At 34.6% G+C, this 21,141-nt stretch overlaps 1 protein-coding gene across 4 annotated transcripts; it reads right to left on the bottom strand.

Annotated features, from left to right (window-relative positions):
- Window positions 1–213: 213 nt before the first annotated feature.
- LOC109818729 (L10-interacting MYB domain-containing protein) lies at window positions 214–3,844 on the bottom strand. 4 transcript variants are annotated; one of them, XM_083063412.1, is made up of 4 exons: window positions 3,689–3,844; window positions 3,167–3,230; window positions 1,054–1,400; window positions 214–978 (listed from the first exon to the last, which is right to left on the bottom strand). In XM_083063412.1, exons 3-4 carry the CDS (start codon window positions 1,381–1,383, stop codon window positions 394–396), a joined length of 915 nt encoding a protein of 304 aa, XP_082919538.1. In that variant the 5' UTR covers window positions 1,384–1,400; window positions 3,167–3,230; window positions 3,689–3,844; the 3' UTR covers window positions 214–393. The 4 variants fall into 4 exon arrangements, with proteins under 4 accessions (XP_082919538.1, XP_020239851.1, XP_082919537.1 ...); XM_020384262.3 differs by having other exon boundaries at window positions 1,054–1,389; XM_083063411.1 differs by having other exon boundaries at window positions 3,684–3,843.
- Between the last annotated feature and the right edge of the window lie 17,297 nt (window positions 3,845–21,141).

Raw genomic sequence — 21,141 nt, 5'->3', positions numbered from 1 at the left:
TCTTGCCATACTTCACACACGGTCATAGAGTTGACGCCCAATTAAACAAGACATGCTTAATGAAACATCTTATGTTTTAAATCTGCATATGTATTCCGGATCAAACCAAAGGTCCATAAATCACACTTATTTCGGAACTATCACAAAACATGCATATAGAATAATGGTATTTGTGAGCGACAGTCGTAAATTAAATGGTTCATAAAAGTCATATCTGAAGAAATAACTATGGAAGTAAAGTCCAGATGAAATAGCACTTATAAACAACTGAGGCAGGTTGTAAAAGTTGAAACTTAAAACCTTGTTACTTACAGCCAAACAAAAAGGAGGGTATAAAACGAAGTATTTGTGACTAAGTAATTACAGCTGATTTCACAATGTCTTCAATCTATTCTAATGGAAGGGACTTTTATTGCATTTTCCTTGTAACCATGTCAACCGTATCTTGACACTTTTTAAAGAAATGAATGTCTCCCTTAAGCTAGGATTCTCAAAGAGATCAAGGGCAGAAAAGTAGATTTGTTGATCAATGCCTTCTATCTCATCTAAAGCTTTAATGCAGTTTGTTATGGAAAATTTATCATCACTTACACTTGAAACAACTGCCTTTAACCTTGAAACAGCAACCATATCTAACAGGGCTTCTGCCATAGCATTGCAGGTGTCTTGGTCCAGACTAGTAGTTTGCGTCTCATACGACCGTTTCCTTTTCCTATCTAGAGAATTCTTGGTCACCTTCTCAGTAGTTGAGATATTCCCTGCAATAGGTTTCGATGTTGAGGGGTTTTCATAATGTGAAACCTTAGCTTCTGGACATGAAGTAAAGCCAACGGCATCTGTTCCAATAGATTTGTCCAACTCTTCATAATGACTAGATTGGGCATATTTCCCATCAGCGGCTGAATCAATGAATATTGTGCAGAGTTGCTCATATATGGGACAATCTTTCACTTTAACTGTTTCGTGCCTAGGCTGTGCCTGTACAGAAAACCTAACAAAGATCAGATTAAAACTGAAGAAAAGGAAAAGATTGCTGTAATGAAAGAAATTTACCCCTATATCTTCCCACTGTTCAAAACCAATGCAACAGGAATCATCCATTACAAAGTCATTATTTTGATCATAAGCAGATTTCAAATTATAGAAGCGAGTCCGAAGAACGTCTAGATGCTTCCTCAATTGGTTATTATTGAAATTGAGGTCTGTTTGCCTATTAAACTCATCACGAATGTGATTCCATGTTTTCTTGTCAAAAACATTGTTTGGTCTGTTCCCCAGTTGAATCTGCTTGACAACCAAGTCTGCAAATATCTTGTCTAGGGATGCTGTCCATCTTGTCCTTGAACGCTCTTGCTTGGGTTGATTGCTGGCTTCAAGTTCCATCTACACCTGTACAAATGCTTATAACTCAATAATTTACTCAATAATATTCTAATACAAGCATCACTGATTCCACTAAAATTAAAGAAAAAACATAAGGGATTCTTGGCTCATAAGCTTAAACATACCCAACACAAGTAACAGATCAACAATTTCATTATTACAAAAGTAAATAAAACAAAAGTGTCACAACTATCCAGCAGGGCACCATGACAAGAGAGGCAACAAAAGTAAATAAAACGAAAGTTTCCAACAAATTTTATTAAAAAAAAAAGGGAAATCTCTGTTTCTTTAAAGGAAAATAGCAAAGACTAAGTCCGCCAGGGAGGACTTAAGAGTCTCACTATGTAGGAAAGGGGAGGACTTAAATCCTGCTAGCATCACTAGAGCATCAGTTTAATAATGGTTACACTAAAGCTAATTGAGCAAGAAAAGGGAGACAGAAAAAGGCCTCATTTCACATAATTTTGTTCTTTTTTCCTTTTCCCTTTCATCTAGCATGTATGTTTCTCAAACCCACATTCATTTGATGAAAGCTACAATTTGTTGCTTCTCCGTAAACAGAGCATTGGAATGTGAGCCTGTGGATAATAACGTGTAACCAAACATGCTATGAATGAAGAGAAAAAGGACAGAAAATGACAAACATCACAAACAAAGAAAGACCTCCAACGTCTGACATGTAATTAGAAATAATTTATAAGAATTCAAAAATCAACAGCATAGATAAACCAATAAATATTAAACCCAGGGGGAAAGGAACCATTCCAATACCACACAATTATCAACTAAACTCGTGTTGGCATCCTCCTTTACAAGAAGGAAAGCCAATCACTCTGCATTTCAAGGCTCAAGCTCAGAAAAACAACGCGGATAACTACTTAACTAGCGTCTCACTAAAGTTACAAAATAAAAAATTTAGCATATACAAGATTGTCAATCTTGAAAGTTTACGTAATCTCGTTGAGATCCCATAAACTCAAATCATAAACTCGTAAAAATTTACTTAATATAAAAAATATGCTATAATACTTATAAATAACATAATAACCCAACATTTCAATTCCATATTAAAGTAAAATAGCAAATTACAATAATAAAGTAACAATGTTTAGTAGTAAATCATGCAAAATTTTACAAAAGAAACAAGTTCTTAAAATAACAAATAAAAAACTAAAAAAATACCGATTTTTGCTTTTAGAAATAGAGGAGGTGAGATTGCTCAAGATTGGACGAAATTGCACGAGATTGCTCGAGATTACTCCAAAACGAGTTTACTTTCGAATTGTACAGGTGGGACCGACCAATCTCGTAAACTCGATAGTTATTACAAGTTATCACTTGAGATTGATAACCATGAGCATACATGTAATTGAAGCAATATCTGCCTTAATCGAGGGAAATAAAAAGGAAAATGTATTATATTCACAAATACCGAAGTCCCGGATTCAGTTAAATTTTCATCACAGAACCACATAAGAATGGAAATCACTTATTTGTGGCATATGACCAACAAGAGACTTGTGTGGATCTATGTAGAGCCAATGCAGAGTTGCAGACAACAATTCTCCCATTGCCTGGGTTCATGGATCCTAGGTCAATGCAAGAATCCTAATATGGCTATAGATACTCGGATATAAAAAAATATTGTCAGACAGTCATGTGTTATTCTACTAATCTATTCTATGCCAGGCATGTTAAGAAAATTATATAATTTCTTTTTACAGGAAGAAAGGGATAAAAGATGGGTACATAACAAACACAACAAAAGTTTGCTAATTTTCACCTTGAATTGACTTCCGATCCAAACAATGCGATTGCTGTATGCACATGACACAAACTGAACCCCTCTGCAGTAACAAAAGGAAAATGTAAATAACAACACCAAAAATTGAATCAAAACAAATATTTTATCCGGATTCCCAACGTCTCAAGTCAAAACACAAAATAAAAAAATTGAATAAAATTTTACAGAAATCCCATGAAAAATTGCAAAGCTAAAAGCAATCCAAAATACAACTATGAGTGAACAGCACTGCATGCAAACAGAACACAAACAAGGTCGACATTGGCAACAACTAAGAATAGGTTAATTCAAGGCCGTGGACAGTGATCAAGTAAAATGGCAATGCGTTTCAACAAAATTGCCGATACTCACGTTAGTAAAAGGGGTGAAAATGGCATTAAAAATAAAACCCTAAAAATCGATAAAAATTAAAACCCTAAGAGAGTGAAAAATTTGATGAAGGGGCAATGGGAATCGATTATTGTATACGCATATATCGGAATGGTTACAGTTGTACCTCACCGGCGAATTGAAATTTCGTAAGCGAGAGAGAATTAAAATGCTGAATCCTCTTTCCCAATTCAACTCTCTATTCTACGCACACACAAAATCGAACTCAATCGAATCGCCGAACAGAGTGCATTTTCCATTTTCGTTTTTATTTAATTAATTTTTCAAAACAGGAATGGAATATTAATAATTTGTAAAATGTGGAAGGAAACGTGTCACTATGCCATTGGTTGATTTCATCTATCGTGAGTCGTTTTGTACCTATGTAAGTACTAATAACAAATTATTGTCTTCTTTTGATTTTTTTTCTTCTTTTAGTAAATTATATCTTGGTGATATGATATGATGTATATATATATATTAAGCAGTTTATTAATATTTATTATTTTTTATTAGAGTTGTAGCAGCCTATTAATACTTATTATTTTCTATTAGAGTTGTCAAATGAAAAATATTTGTGGAAAAAAGTCAAATTTTTTTAAAATAGTTTCTAGTATCTTGTGAGATTAGTTTTTAGTAGAATTGTCAAACTTGTCCCATTAGCTTGATCCATTGATATGTTAGGCTCTCTATATTTTAAATTTGAAAAATATCAAGTTAATTTAGCATAATTTGAAGAGTCAATCGAACTAGTAAGTATTAGGTTTGAAAGGTATCATGCCTATATTGGTCCAAAGATTTTTATCCTTGTAAAATTATTATAAAAAAATTGGTCCAATTTGACATAACGAGCTAGACCACATGAGAGAACATGGCTTGTGTAAAAGTTGGATGGACCCGACTCATTTTTCATACTTGATCTGTTAGATTAAGTTAATACGATTGACAACTTTCATCTTTAACTTTCGTTTAAGTGATGCATTGACTTATCAAAAAGAGTTGTCAAATAAGTCAATCTAATTTGACCTGTGCAAGCCAATACTTATATGTGGTTTAGCCCAACTCAATTTTCTAATGGGTCACTTATTTTGTGACCTAAAGTAGTTTGTTGGCCCATTGTGTCAAGCCAAATTGTCCCATTTTATTTAAATTTACAAAAAAAAAAATACCAAGCATCTTGAAAACTAATGGCCTAATTAGCCCTTCAAGCTTGATTAAATTACCCAATCTTTAATTATGTATATTATTGAGATGAAACTCAGATTTTGATTGGAGATAAACACCAATAGTAATAAAGTTATTGTACCTATATTTTGGGATGTTATAAATACATGATTGTTTCTCCTATTAAAGGAACAAAAACTTGACCAATAACATAATTCATACTCCAAAAGTCAAAACTAATTGATTGTAGCACACAATTGCAAAGTATTCCATATCCTTTCGTTAAATTGATAAGGAGTCTCAAGTGAAAATCATCGCTTCAAGACTAACTTGACGCGCTCTGAGCGGGACAAATTCGCTTAAAGGACTCAATAATTTGCTCAAAGCAAGCTAAGTTACAGACTACACATGAGAAATCAAGTTAGCTCGCTTAATCGAGTAGAATGCTTATTTTGAGCGAGTGAAATTCGCTCAAAACAACCAAACCCTAACTTGAAGCAGGCCAAGATGGAGAGCCAACCCTGAAGATGGTACTATCTTGCTTAAAGTGAGCAAATTGCTCATTTTGAGCGAGTGAAATTTACTTAGAGCCACCATAAGAGCGCTTTAAGTGGGTCAAGACAGAAAACAAACCTGAAGGATAACATAAGTTCACTTAAAGTGAACTACATGGGTACTTTGAGTAAGCATATGCAAAAAAATCTCATTACAAAATGTTATAAAATAAGGTTCTTAGGAGGTTTCTATATTATACTTTCTATGAGCATAATTTTAGTGAGATTAAAGAGTTTTTGTGAGGTCATTCTTGTAAGCATACATCACTCAGAGCCTCTCTTCTATTGTGTAATCCTTAGTCATGAGTAGTTAAGTCTTTACTATTGGAAATTGAGGTAGCTATCATACCTATGTAATTTCTCTGTGTTTTTCATTCAATAAAAATATTTATTCAATTAATCATTTTTACCTTATGATTAATGTTTGTTGTAGCCTTATCAACTTATATATGCATGATTTTATAATTTTTAATCATGGTTGAAAATCCTTTTAAAATTACGACCTAAGTGAAACACCGATAACATTTATTATTAGGGTTAAGATAAACTTTATTGGTTGATTTTTGGTCCCTTACATTAATGCAGGCTGTCAAAGAAAAATTACTAAGGAATTTGAATTTTCCTTAAACAACCTAGAATTTCTCACTTAAGGAATTAAGGTTTAAATATAATTACAGGTTGTTGAGTTCACTATTGAATTTCAATATTGAACGAAAAATTAACAGGATTTGCATCAGAAAAGTTAGTGAATCAATTTCTAATTGTTCTCATTATATCAATTCAAACATCTTTATAATTTACATTTTTTTTTACTTCCATAATTTATTTATTTTTTGCATTTTTTGTTGTAAAATTCTTACTTTTAATTAATTCATCTGTTTAGTACCACTATTTAGTTAACTAATTATAACTCAAGTCCTTATGAATTTGATTACTTGGATTTTTATCTAATTTACTACTTATGACAATTGGTATACTTGTCAAGCATATCATTTGCACATGTACCTAACCTCATGCATACAATTGATGCCAACTCCAACACCATCCAATTAAATTAAAAAAAAAAAAACATGAGTGTTGTTTTTGTGTTTTTTTTATAAAAAGCCATGTTGATTTTAGGTGAATGCAAATGGCATACATTTAAGAGTAAACATTTCTTGTATTTTTTCAAGATTGCACCTACTACTTTTTTATTTGTTGAACCTACAATAATATCCCTTAAAAGTTGAAAAGATGTTGCATTGTCCCTTTGACGCACAAACAATGTCACATTTGTTAACATATTAATGTCATGTGACATGCACATGATTTTTAATGAATTTTTTCTTTCCAAAAAAGTTCCTCACCTTCTCCATCAAAACCAATGACATTTGAAACAAGTGTAACTTCAAGAAAGTTTACACTTTTGGATTTCCAAACTAAGAAAAAAAATGGCTGAAATTTTGAAATCAATGATCTCAAAAGCTTGACTAGTTGTCGGTTTAGGGTTTATGATGTGTTTGGATGAGGAATTTATATAGGGTAATTCATTTATTTGAAGAATTTCAAATTTCTTGAGGTGAAATGCTTTCTTTGGATGAGGAATTTACAAAAAATTTGAAATCCAAACATTTGTGAAATTCCTTAAAATAGTAAAATTTCAAATTCTCCCAAAAATGAAAGAATTTAAAATTTCTCATATTTGTTTTTCTTATTTCACCTATATATTTTATCTTATTTCTTCATTCTTTTAATTATTCGATATTCAAAAATATTTTTAAAATTATTAAATATTATCTTATATTAATTTTTAAAATTATTAAATATTTAAAAATGGATTAATATTTATTTTTATAAAATTTAATTTAAAAATCTAAACATATAAATATATTTTTAAAATCAATTTTACTATGATGGAATCAAATTATCATATTCAACCTAACAATTTAAAATTTAAGAAATTTAAATTGACTCATCCAAACAAAATATTTTAAGAATGATAGAAATTGAAATCAAAGTAATTCAAATACCAAGAATTTAAAATTCCTTGAATTTGTAAAATTCCTCATCCAAACACACTATTAGGGTTTTAGTGGGTTTTCACTTGCACCCCCTAGTTGGCTAATTGTCAATGACCACTCACTAATTTTTTTAAGGGGTCTTAATATAGATCCAAATAACGGAGAGGTGTTGAGTGCAATCTAGAAAAAACACAGGGGGTAAGAATGTAACATCTTTTCAACTTTTAAGTGATCTCATTATAAATCCAAATAATGGAGGAATATTGGATGTAATATCGAAAAAACATAGGGCTACAAGTGTAACATTTTTTTCAACTTTTAAAGAGGCTTATTGTAGGTTCAAATATCGGAGGACTATTGGATGTAATGTTGAAAAAAATAGGGGCTGCGAGTGTAATTTTCTTTACATTCAAACAAGTATTTAGATTGAACAATGCTAATCTCCATCGTCACCATTACCTATGTCCAATTCATTGCCCAACCATGCAAAAATTGTTCATACATTATTCCAAAGACCCATATTCCACTCTATTATGCATTCTTCTTAAAAATCACGTTCCACTCTATTATGTGTTTTTATGGAAACACAAGGAGGAAAGATTTAGATGAACATGAAATTGTTGAATGTATAGGGCCAAAAGAGCAATTCCGACAGGAGAAAATGAATACGAATTGTTTGTGGCTATTAAGGAATGGGGAATTGGGAGAGAGGAGAGTAGGGGGCATTAAGAGAGAGAAACCATTTTTTAAAATATTTTTTAAATATAAAATATTAAACATAGTAATACCCCTAAATGATCTCAATAGAACAAATGTTGTGGGTAAGTTTTTGGTCATAAATTTTTTGTATAGGCTATTAACATACTTTAACTAAAAAAATATTGTAAGTATGCTAGCAATTATATACATATATATAAGGAGAGATCCGTTTACTCCAAAAATAAATTTATCTAGACTTACTTCGTTGAATAACTCATGTTTTACATCAAATATCAACGATCTAACTATTGAAATTAAAATTCTTAATATACAGATCAAATCTGCAAATTTTTTAAAAATTTAAAAATCATTTAATACTTCATTTTATCAATTTAAACTAACATACACATTAATATATAATAAAAGAAACTAAAAGAAAATATCAATATTTTCATCGTACCAAAAAATAAAATATGTGAACAATGTACATATAAAAATAAAAGAAAAAAGAATAATCCCTTTATTTTTCTTCCATTAAACTTTTAAAACTAAATGAAATAAAGTTAAAAATAATTTCCTTTCTTCTCACCTTTTTATATTTCTTCCTTCAAATCAATGAAAAAGGTACGTGAGTGATTCAAAAACATAAGATATTTCACTTTCTAGTAAAGTGTCACTAGAATAATTGTGTTGAATTTTGTGTAAAATTTGCATGGAGGTCCCATATTCTTGAATTTTGGTGGGTTCATGAACTCATGGTGCACGTGTGGATTTCTATTTCTACTCCCTGATGGCTATACATTTTCAAAGGTCGACTAATGTTTTTGACAAGAAATTGATGTGTAATTAATGGGAGAAGATTGGAAAATGGAATCGAAGTTCATCAACACGTGAGAACACAAGGAAAAAGCTACACAAAGACACTCAAATATGCAAACAAAATTTTAGTGGGATATCAACCAATTCCTAATTACATTATTAAAGTCGTCATTATAAAAGCTTAAATCAATTTCATTAATCAGTTTCTTTTGCCTATTCTTGTATCTTTTGACCAAGAGAAAAAGGAAAATTGAAGATTGATGCTCACAAAAAGCGTGTGATTATAGTTTATCAAGCATGTTGATGCTTATCCAAAACCATAAGTAAAAGAGTAAAAAAAACCCTACTATATGCTTATCAAACCTAAATGGGCTTCGAGGGCCTTTTAGCCCAAAGGTACTTTGGTGGGACGTCAAATTGACACATGTTGAATTAATGGTCTAATCGTTGCATCAAATTTAAAAACTTAAAATAAGCTCCACATATATGTTTACAAAATGTTCTTTTAATAATAAGTTCCAAATTTTGTTTATAAGAATTCATTCTCAAATCTAGGATACATGTCATCTTGAGTAAAAACTAGTTCTTAATCTTGAGAATCCTACAAGAACTTACATAGGAGATGCTCGATTGCTCGTAGACCTATATTAAGGGTTGATTCCAAAATTAATAGTAATAATAATAATAATTTGTGTATCCCGTTCTCATTCTAATAGTAAAACTCCATGCCCATATGAGCATTCACGGGTTCATTGTTTCTAGGCTTTTTATCTGCCAATAACATCAATGTAGCTCATGATAAAGAAATTTTGAATTTTTGTGCAAGTAAGAAAAATCTTTTGTATTGCATAATTAGAATTAGAATTCTCTTAAACCTATTTATCTTAAATTACAGCAACTAACAGGGGCAGGGCAATTCAGTGGTTCTTGTCCATTGTCACTTACTTTGTCTTTTCCTTTTGTTTATACACGTGGTCGTGCCTTGTTTATTTGCCCACTGGATTGTGGATACCGGATACAATCACCATCAGGTGTTTTGTTCAATTATTATTCTCCTAAAAATGTTTGTTTTTTTTTTAAAAAAAAGAAAACAATATGTACAACTAAAAACATGACTATGGATTTATTGCCATCTTATTGTGTAGGAAAATGGGTCATACACCCAATTTCATCGTTAGAAGATTGTAATTATACTCGAATATAATAATATTTACAAAATGAAATAATGAATTATAGAAACATATATTTAAAATAATTTTCTTTTCTTGGTTTCATCTATATGTTTTCTAATGAAACTTATTTCAAATATTATAACTCATTTATCATATTTTCAATTGCATACGCAAGAATTAGTAAACATAGTTAATGGTTTCATAATTTAACTTTACAAAATTAATTTATAAAGTAAAAATTACTTCTAATTAGTGAATGTTCTGTAATCCTTTTAAGAATGTATGATAGATGTGACTTGAATTTTTTTAAGCATATTTCTCATATTCAATAATATTAAACTTGGTGTATATATAAATTGAAAGTAACATTTTTTTTAGAAGATTTAGGATAGTTCTAATCCTATCTTAAAAAGTGAATTTGAATTTAATTCAATCATTCAAAATTGGTTTGTAAGTTGATAATAACCCTACTTCCAATTATAAATTTTTTATTTGTTTTATCTCTAATTAATATGAGATTTTTGACTTTTTTTTTCTTTCAAAATATCTTCTTATACTATTGAATTTGATAAATAAATAAATGATGAATGACCATTTTAATAACCTAACATATATTATACTTGAGTATTTTTTTTTGTCGATATTACTAAAGTGTAATCAAGAGATTACAAACTCAAAACCCCATAAGAATTGAGAACCTTTGCTCATGCATCAAGACCCATAAAATTGTGAAATACCAAAATTGATATGTAAATTGTGAAAAACTTATAGCGCAAATCGCAAGATTCATTGCATATATAGATATTTCTCACACCATATATATCGCGCAAGAAACACTAATATGACTTATGGAAGAGTCATATAAATAGACTTTTGGATTCTCAAATGTGTTGTTCATACCTAACTCTCCCTATTACAAATATTAACTTAAACGTTAATTTTTTATTTTTTATTTTTATAAAAAATACAGTATATTCTCGTTAATTAGAAAACAAAATTTGGGTAAGTTACTCTGGTTAATTCGACAAATTAAAATAAGACACAAAATATATATATATATATATATATATATATATATATATATATATATATATATATATATATATATATATATATGTAGCTCTCACACTTTATTTAAAGAAAAGAAAAGATGAAAACATGACAAGGAGGATGATGGACGTGGCTTAAAATAATTACAAGATAGTTCATATCCATCTATCTGATATCATAAACTTAATAATACTACTAGCGATGTGTCTGTGCTCATAAATGTCGATGGAAGTTCATCATGTCAACATTACCACCCCCGAATTCTATTAAAATTATTCTTTATTAATTTCAATGTGTCACCATCGTTGCCTTTCAATATCAATCTCTTTTAATTGAAACTTGTCTTCAACAACCCATTACTAATAATTAATGCACATTTCGATATTCAGATGCTGATCCAACTCTTTCTATTCTAGCGATGGAAACTGTTGTTTTGCAGTGTTGTTGACCGCGTATTAGTAATTGCAAATTAAAATTAGTTTGATCATTGCTAAAGTCAACAACTAATCCATTCAAGTTTTTGGATGAATATGAGAGCCAGGTACAAACACGTGAACCATCTGGTTACACGCCAACTGTACCAGAATCTTGCAACCCTCTTTCATGATATTTCAACTTGTTCCGGCCAAGGGAGCGTCTAGGGTTCTTCTCCTAGGTCAGGCCTCCAAAGTCAGAGCATTCAAGAGTGTAATCTGCCGTCTTAACTCTAAGGTTTTAGGTTTTATACTTCTCTGTTCATGGGCCACACGAGCCTTGTGAGCGCGAGGATTTCCATAACGGTTTTCCTTAGGAATATTTGATTATCAAAGATAGGCTTTTCATCCTTGATTCTCGGACCAGTCCAAAGGGTGAGACCCACTCGGACTTTGGCCGACCATACCTTGGCCGAGCTCATCATGGCCGAGCACACCCTAGCTGATCTCACCATGGCCGAGCACACCCTGGCCGATCTCACCATGGTCGAGCACAGCCTGGCTGATCTCACCATGGCCGAGCGCACCCTGGCCGACCATACCCAGGCCGAGTTCGTCCAGGGGGTGGGTGAGATCGCGGTCCGACTGATCTTACCCATGTGAGAGGTTAGATCGCCTGCCGACCAAGAAGACCCATATTCAAGATTCATCGGATCAAAACCTGTAAAGGGTATCTGTTTACGGTGCAAACACGTTTAAGGGTTCTTTTTACTCGAACTAGCACGTAAATGGTTTCAATTTAGGATTTTTGATTTAAGAACAGGAAAAAGAGTGAACAACTTTAGTAATTACTTGTTTCTAAAGATTCTTCCATAATTAACAAGCAATAATTTTCATACATATAAATGCTAAGATGAACAGAATGAATAATTAAGATACTTGCAATACAAATCATGGTTCAACTTGCATAATGTTCCAGAGTTACAATATCAAAGTAATATAACTACGTGATTAAAAGAAATAACTAAGAGAACTATGCTAATTCTACTCCTAAAAAGCAAAAGAAAAGTGACCGAGAGTCAGTCATACCCAAAAACGATCTTGTGCACGAAAGCCATATGTGTGTGTAGGCAGAGAGTGCTTCAGAAGTTAATTCAAGTATGAGTTTTTCCGACCCTGAAGAGGTCCGTGATCTTTCTATTTATAGAGACATAATGAGTGGTTAATTCTGTACACGTATGCTCTTAACCCATAACTGCTACCCACTACATTTGCTACGTGGTTCAGAATAATAACTTCTTTAAACCGCTTTTCCCACGTGTTCTTATTCTCTCCTTTGATTTTGATAACCGCTTCTGGCTTAGCCATTTCCTTGTTCGACTTTTCCGAAGTGCGTTATGTTCGACCCTATCTTGAACGTTTCCATGTGAAGTCTTGTTTCCAGCTTGAATGCTCTCGAATCTCAATTCGACCTTATCTCGAGTACCCCCCTCTAGGACTAGTTATAAGTCTTCCATGTATGGTAGTCTTGAGGCAATGCCTTTAGTCAAACTGTTTTCGAGTCTCATCACTTCGAGTGGTCTCAACAAATGCCCCCCTAGGAATTCGATCTTGATTGTTCGTTCTAGAAAGATTCGAATTCCTATCTAAGTTCTCTTTAACTAATATCTCTAATAGGAGTATTTTCTTTCGATGAAACCCTACTCTGGCTCGCACTAAAATCAGCATTTAATGTACATGACCGTTGAGGTGACATTAGCTGCATATACGGCGCGTGTTTGTGTCTTTTGCTGTTACCAAAATATTTGACAGTTGTTATAATCATTAAATTTTAAAAATTCATTTGTTAAGCCCATTACACTTTAAGCCCATCAGATTTTTTACCCCCTTTATATCCTTTTTCACTCTAGGGTTAACCACCGTTTTCACTATTTGCTTCCTTCACGCTCAAGTCTTCTACTTCTTGCTTTCTCCGGTGCTCCTTTGCTTTCTTCTACCTTTCTTTGACTAAATTAACGTCCATGGCTTCTTCTGCTGCTTCCACTTCTGCCGTCGTAGCTTCAACGGTGTCCCCTACTACTGGGTCATCCCCAGTTTTGTCTACAACAATGGCTTCTGCTGCTACAACCACCACCACTGCTGCAGCCACTTCTACTCAGGGAGGAGCGTTGCTGATGACTAACGCCCCAGTGCATACCATCCCTGAAGGCAAAGAGACCTTCGTACCTATCCCTGGCATGGAAGAAGCCAGTCTCAAGATTTACAATTCTCAGGTACTTCTTCCCTTCTCTCTTGAGAATGGTAATATTCATGCTTTTTTAGGACCATTCATGGGTCAAAACAAGAAAAAATTTGGTAACACTATGCTTCCAGAGGATTCTTCTGCTTTGCCCTTCATCTACTCGCCCTCCATAGACCTTTCTTTATTTAAAGATACCACTAAGATTTTTCGAGCATTTCCCCCTACCAAGGATAGACATCTTCAATGGTTATTACGCGTGGAAGATGCCATGAGTTCGTCTTGGGTCGAGACGGGGATTTCAGAATTCATTCAGCTTGCAAAGTTTGACCTACATCTCTTCGAGCCCCAAATGTTGCTTTCCGCACTTTTCTTCTGGAACAGGGAGACAAGAGCTTTCGAGTTTCCTTGTGGATTTGTTTGCCCCACTTTGTTAGATATTGCTGCTATCACTGGCTTGTCCCCATTAGGAGATAGGTTTTACCCTGATATTTTCGACGATGAAATTTTGATCAAGGACCTTTCAATTTCTTGGGATAAGAAAACCTATTTAGCTTTCATAAACGCACATATGGGACAACCTGGGACTTCCGTTTCACCTTCTGAACATATTGCTTTTTTATTATACTGGTTATCTGCTTGTGTTTTCTACACGCCTTCTCTTCAAGTACCAAAGTACTATTATACTCTTGCGCAAGCCTTACACTTAAAGAAGAAGATTTGTTTAAGTAAACTGCTATTGGCTTCTTTTTACACTTGCCTTGATGAAGCTTCTGAGAGTCTATTTCGCGAATCCGGCCCTCGAAATCTTTCTGGTCCACTTTGGTTACTTCAACTATGGCTCAATGCCATCTTCGAGAAAAAACTTTCCCTTTCTTCGATCTTTAACTCTTCTTGTGAACTCGAAGGGGCTCGACTGACAACTTTAACCCCTCGAAAGCGCTCTGTAAATAATTTTGGAATCTACATAGAGACTATCCTTAACTTCACGGAATTCAGTGAAGACTTGGCTCCGTTTATTCGACCTTCCTTGATAGGTCCTCCTTGGCTTCGACAGAACAACCAAGTGGGGGATATTGCTTCAGATATGATCGAGACTTGGTTTGGCTTTTTATCATGGGATCTACTTTTTTCTGGTATGAGGCAAAGAGATGTTCGAGTTTACCCTTACCACCCTCAACTCTTTGCCCGACAATTTGGATTGTGCGAGATGAAACCTCTTCCCCTTCGTCGAAAAGAAGGCATAGACGCTGACATCTGCGTCGAATCTGGGAACTATGAAGAGGTTCTACAATGCATTTTGCATCCTGACAAGAAACTTACACTTACCCCTTGCAACTTCTCACCTTCTTTCTTAGTTTCTAGATGTTACCTTCGTTGGTGGTGTCAGTATTGTACTGATAAGCTTATCTCTTTCGATATATTTTTGAAGAAGCTGATCAACTCTCCTCTCTCTTGTTCGCAGGGGCCTAAACAACCAGGTATTTTCAAGAATCAACTTATCATTTATCAATTTGAACAATTTTTTAAGGTTTGTTATCGACCTGACAATGTACACCGCACCATCTTTGACGCTTCTGTGTCCTTATCGAAAATGGTACAACGGAACATACGCTCGAAAAAGGTAATAAACTCTCTCGGTAAAACTAATTTCGAAAAATTTTGTCCAAAGTATATACCTCCTCTTCCAAATGCCCTTTTTGGCCTGGTTAAACATGTATCTCATCCTCCTTGGGTGAAAACACTCGACCCGTTTTACCTTGAACGCAAAGAAATTCCCGTAAAGTTACCTACGCGCGATGTTCCGTGTACGATTTTCCTCGAAACAAGTGGTGGCCATTATGTTGGGTCAATAACATTAACCCTCCTCCTGGTAAATATTTCTCATTTACTTGTTTTTCGAGTATACCTCGAACCTGTCTCACTTCTTTGGTCCAACCTTGCAGCTGCTATCCCTCAGCGTGTTCCTCGACATCCTGATCCAACTCCCGATTGGGAGAGTGACGAAGATGAAGGTGTTTCGAAGAAAGGTCGAAAAAGAAAAACCGCTGCTGACAAGGTTTCTTTGCGTTCGAAGGTACGGCTTGTCTCGATTGCAACCTTTCTCCATTAATATTCTAATATTCTATCTCACTCTTTTTGAGCTTCAACTTCACAGAGTATCGAAACCTCAAAGAAACAAGAAACCTCGAAAAAGCCAAGAGTGGATTCGGACAGTACCAAAACTGTAAGTAATTTAATTCGAACATCAAGGTTATTCTCATGCTCATATTTCATAATTAATTACTTATCTTTCAATTCTTTTCAATTCAGGTCTCGACCACAAAAAAGCAAGACAAGGGAAAAGCGAAGATGGTCTTACCTCTTCCCAAGAAATCCCATCAACCTTCTGGCGGGAAGCTACTCAGCGACGCCATGAAATCTGTTCTAAAGGTATTTCGATTTTTACTTTCATTTTCTTTGTATTTTTGATTTGTCTAACATTTCCTCAATAGGATATCGAGATTATCCCCTTGGACTCCTCTCAAGATATGTCTCGAGAGATACAGAAAAACGTACCTCTTGTCACTGAAGTAACTCAACAGGTTCATGTTCTCATACCTTTCGACTTCAAATTTTCTGGTGTTTTAACTTAATCTTTTAACTTACCCTTTCATTTCATCAGTTGCCTACCTCCCCAGTGGATGTTGCAACATTGGCCTCAGTTATGGCTTCGATAGAGGTTCCTCTTCAGGCTGAAGAGGATAGGGTTCTCCAACCAGAGCCTTTGACCCATGTGGAGACGCAACCAGACTCTGCTCAAGGTGAACCCTCTTTTGAGTTACGACCTCCCTTGAGTCCACACAAGGGTATATTTCTTTCGACTTTACTTTTTGATATGATAACTTGTTAATGAAGATTTCTTATGTATTTCTCCTTGTGTAGGTTCTACTGAGTCTCCAAGACCTTTTACCACTTCTCCTTCGACCCAGGGAGGTGCTACTTCTTCTGTCCAGGGCCTCTCTTCCATTCCTTCTCCAGATTTGGATTTGATGAGTTTCTTCAACGACAAGGATGAAGATATCAATAGTATCTTCGAGGTCTTGGACAACTGGACCAGTGGCCCTTCTGGGTCAGAAAAAGAGAAATTGCCCACTGTTGAACCAGCTTCTGAAGTACATTCTTACCAACCCTTGCTCGAATCTTTTCGATTGAAGGCATATGTCGAAGATCTCGATCAAGCCTTCCTTATCCCTGAATTTAAAACAGAAGTTCAACAAATGCTTGATGACCTGCTGAGCTATTCTGACCTTCCTTCTGACATTTCTTTGGAGCTTCAATCTTTTATCAAGCCTTTTAGCCGTGCATGGGAACTTCGAACTCAATGGTCTACTGCATATCAAGAAGTAGCCCAAATTGAGGTCGAGACTGAAGGAGATCGTGCTAAGCTCGAAAAACTCCGAGATGAATTGATTTTCATCAAGAAATCAACAGAAGACATGATCTCTTCTTTGCAGGCTTTGCAAAAGGAGGAGGCTGATATCGAGCACGCGATCGAAGCTTTAAAGCACGAGCTTGATAGAACTCGCTCGAAGAAGGACGGTGTGAAGGTTAAAAGTCAAGAAATTAAGCAACATCAGACAGGGCTTAAGGAAGAGGGCAAAGCTATTTCTTCTCGACTAGCCAAGACTTTGGAGCAGAAGAAGCACTTAGAATCTCAATGTGCTTCTCGCAAGAAAAATTTGGACGAAGCTTATAAAGCTTTCGAGGACTTCAAGAAGCAATTTTTGTAATAATTTGTTCTTCTTTTCTGTCTTTCAGCCTTTTAATTTATCTTTGCCTCGTGTTGAACAATTATTCTTCTACTCTCTTATGGAAATGTTTTAGGTATTTCCCATTTATGACTTTGCTTGCACTTGAATTATTTATCTCCTTAATTACGTATGCGTTCTTTGAATATACTTGCTCGACTAAAAAAGGACCTTCCCAATTATATGACCACTTCCCCAAATATCGAGATTTTTGATCCATGGGAAGTATAACTTTTAATACCAATTCCCCAACTCGAAAACGTTGCATTTTTACTTTCTTATTATAGGTTTTTTCAACTCTTTCTTTCTGTTGAACAAGATTCTGTAAGGCCATTAACCTTTCTTCCTCTAAAGAAATCAACTCATCATACATTAAATTCCAATAATCTTCAACAGGTAATTCGTTTTGTTTTTGTATGTGAATTGATTGTAAATTAATATCAACAGGAAGAATAGCCTCATGTCCATATACCAACTTATACGGAGTAGTTTTCGTGGCATCTCGAGGTGAATTCCTGTAAGCCCATAGTATTTGAACCAGCGTTTCGTGCCAGCTTCGAGGTTTATTGGAAATATGCTTTTTGATTAAACCAATCACTACTTTGTTCGCAGCCTCTACTTGACCATTTGCTTGTGCATAATATGGTGTAGTGGCTATTAGCTTGATTCCTCTCGATTCTGCGTATTGAGCAAATTTTCGACCTGTAAAGACTGTGCCTTGATCTGTAGTAATTGTTTGGGGAATCCCAAATCTTGTAATGATGTGATCTTCGACAAAATCAATTATGTCTTTTTGCTCGACTTCTTTTAAAGGAATAGCCTCTACCCATTTTGTGAAGTAGTCTATGGCGACTAGTATATACTTGTGGTTCTTCGAGGAAGGTGGGTGTATTTGGCCAATCAAATCCATTGCCCACCCTCGAAATGGCCAAGGCTTGATAATCGAGTGCAACTCACTGGCCGGCACTCTTTGTATCGGTCCATGTTTCTGACACTCTTCACAACTTCTTGCGAATTCGATACAGTCCTTGATCATAGTTGGCCAATACAAACCTTTTCTTGATAATACTCACTTCATTTTCTTTCCAGCTTGATGTGCTCCACAAATACCTTCATGTATCTCCGCCATTGCTATGTAGCTCTCATCTTTCCCCAAACATTTGAATAAAACTCCGTCGAAACCCTTTTTATACAATTCATTATTCAGTAAAAGATAACTAAGGGCTTGGAGTTTAATCTTCCTTTCTACCTTTAGGTTGGGATTTCGCAAGTATTCGATCAATTCGCTTCTCCAATCTTGCTGACTTACTGAACTAACATTCATAATTTCTCGGTGCTCCACCAATTCATTTTCTGTGTGGATTAAATACTCAAGACATTCTTCACTTACTTTATACCCTGAGGCTGTTTGAGCCAACCTATTTGCAATGATATTTGAGCCTCGAGGAATATGTTGTAATTCGACTTCATCAAAAGTGTTAAGTAATTGCACGACTCGAGCCTTTAATTCAATTAACCTCTCATTTAAGCACTTATATTCTTGTGTTAATTGTTTGACAACTAATTGTGAATCCCCTCGAATCAATACATTTCGAGCACCCAACTCCATTAATATTTCGAGTCCAGCTATCAACGCTTGATACTCAATTTCGTTGTTCGAATACTTTTTGTTCATTTTAAGTGACACTTTTGTCGGCAATCCCTGAGGGTTTAGGATTAAAAGACCTATTCCAGCGCCTGACTCATGTTTCGATCCGTCAAAATATAATTGTCATGGTTTCGTGGTTAAGTATAAAATCTCTTTTGACTCATTCGAGTGATCAGCGAGAAAATCTGCGAGTACTTGACCTTTAACTGCTTTTAGTGGTTCAAAAGTAAGTGAATATTCAGTTAATGCAAGTGCCCATTTACCAACTCGAGAATGTAAAACAGGTTTACACAACATATACTTAATCACATTACTTCGACAAAATATTACAACATCACGAGTCCTAATGTAATACTTCAACTTTGTACAAGCAACATATAAACTTAAACACAATTTCTCTAAAGGAGAATATCTAATTTCTGCTCCTACTAACATTCGACTTAGATAATAGATGACTCTCTCGATGCCATTTTCATCTTCTTGCGCCAGCATGCCCGCAATAGTCGAATCACTAGTTGAAATGTACAACTTCAGTTGCTTCCCTTCAGAGATTGGTGCGAGTACTGGAGGATGAGCCAAGTACTCTTTGATGTTATCGAATGCTTTCTGGTGATCTTTATCCCATCGAAATTCTTGTTCCTTTTTTAAACGTAAAAGAGGAGAAAAGATTTTAGTTTTACCAGACAAGTTCGATATGAATCTTCACAAAAACTCCACTTTACCTAGGAGAGATTGAAGTTCCTTTTTGTTCGATGGAGGTTTAGTCTCCATAATAGCCTTCGTTTTGTTTCGATTCACTTAAATTCCTTTCTGGTGTATGACAAACCCCAGAAACTCTCCTGCTGTAACACCAAAAGCACATTTTAGTGGATTCATTTTCAAACCATGTTTTCTCATTCTCTCGAAAGATAATTTTAAATGGCTTAGATGATCCTCTTTTCGTTTCGACCCAACAATTATGTCATCAATATATACTTGTACAAACTTACCAATTAGATCATGGAATATTAAATTCATTGCCCTCTGATAAGTAGCACCAGCATTTTTTAACCCAAATGGCATCATCACCCATTCATAGACGCCTAAGGCACTTGGACATCGAAAAGCAGTTTTCGACACATCGTTAGCTGCAATATAAATTTGGTTATACCCAGAATAACCATCAAGCAAACTCATAATTTCATTACCTGCAGCTGCGTTTATCATGTTTTCAGCAATAGGCATAGGATATTCATCCTTGGGCGTTGCTTTGTTGAGATCTCGAAAATCAATGCAGACTCTGAGTTTTCCATTCTTTTTAATCACAGGCACAGTATTCGAGACCCACTCAACATATCTTGAAGTTCTAATAAACTTCGCTTTTAGCAGTCTTTCAATTTCTTCCTTAATTTTCTCGACTATTTCAGGGGCAAATCTTCGAGGACTTTGTTTCACAGGTTTCTTTCCTAGGATCATTGGTAGCCTATGTTCCACCAATTCTCGATCCAAACCTGGCATTTCATCATAATCCCATGCGAAACAATCTTTGTATTCATGCAAAACTTGAATTATTTCCTCTTTCAGCTCCCCTTGCAAGAACTTGCTAATGTAAGTGATTTGCTTATTTTCGATAGTTCCCAGATTAACCTCTTCGAGCGGGTCTTGGGATTCTAACTTATGCTCTTCATTAGTGGCCCTCTCGAAACCCAAAGGTGAATCATCGAAAATGCAGTCCAGTTTGAGCTCTAGCTCTTGCTCTTTACCTTCTTTTGTCCTTTCGATCTCTAGGTCTGTTTTTTCCTCTTGCTTTTCATTTTTATCTGAGACTCCTTGGTCCCTTTGATTTTCTGTTTTTTTTTTCTTCATTCTTTTTACCGATCTCGAAATCCTTTTCTTTTTGTTGTTTTTCTTTTTTCTTTATTGATTCGAAATCCATTTCTTCTTTTTTTTTTTTCTTCGGCCAACATGGCCGTACTAACCTCATTGTCAAATTGATCTTTATCGGCCAAGTTGGCCGTTTCATCGGCCACGTAGGCCGATATTCGAGCTAAGAAGCT

This window comes from Cajanus cajan, chromosome 9 (genome assembly GCF_000230855.2).
Source record: "Cajanus cajan strain Asha chromosome 9, NIPB_CcT2T_4, whole genome shotgun sequence".
Classification (NCBI taxonomy): Eukaryota; Viridiplantae; Streptophyta; class Magnoliopsida; order Fabales; family Fabaceae; genus Cajanus; species Cajanus cajan.
Note: the sequence above shows the minus strand (reverse complement) of the source record. Positions and strands in the feature narration are given on the sequence as shown.

Excerpts from the sequence above, each read along its gene's own strand:
- LOC109818729 (XM_083063412.1), bottom strand. The coding sequence starts at position 1,383 with ATGGAACTTGAAGCCAGCAATCAACCCAAGCAAGAGCGTTCAAGGACA. Across the intron at positions 979-1,053 it reads AACAGTGGGAAGATATAGGG|GCACAGCCTAGGCACGAAAC; the intron begins GTAAATTTCTTT and ends TTTTCTGTACAG.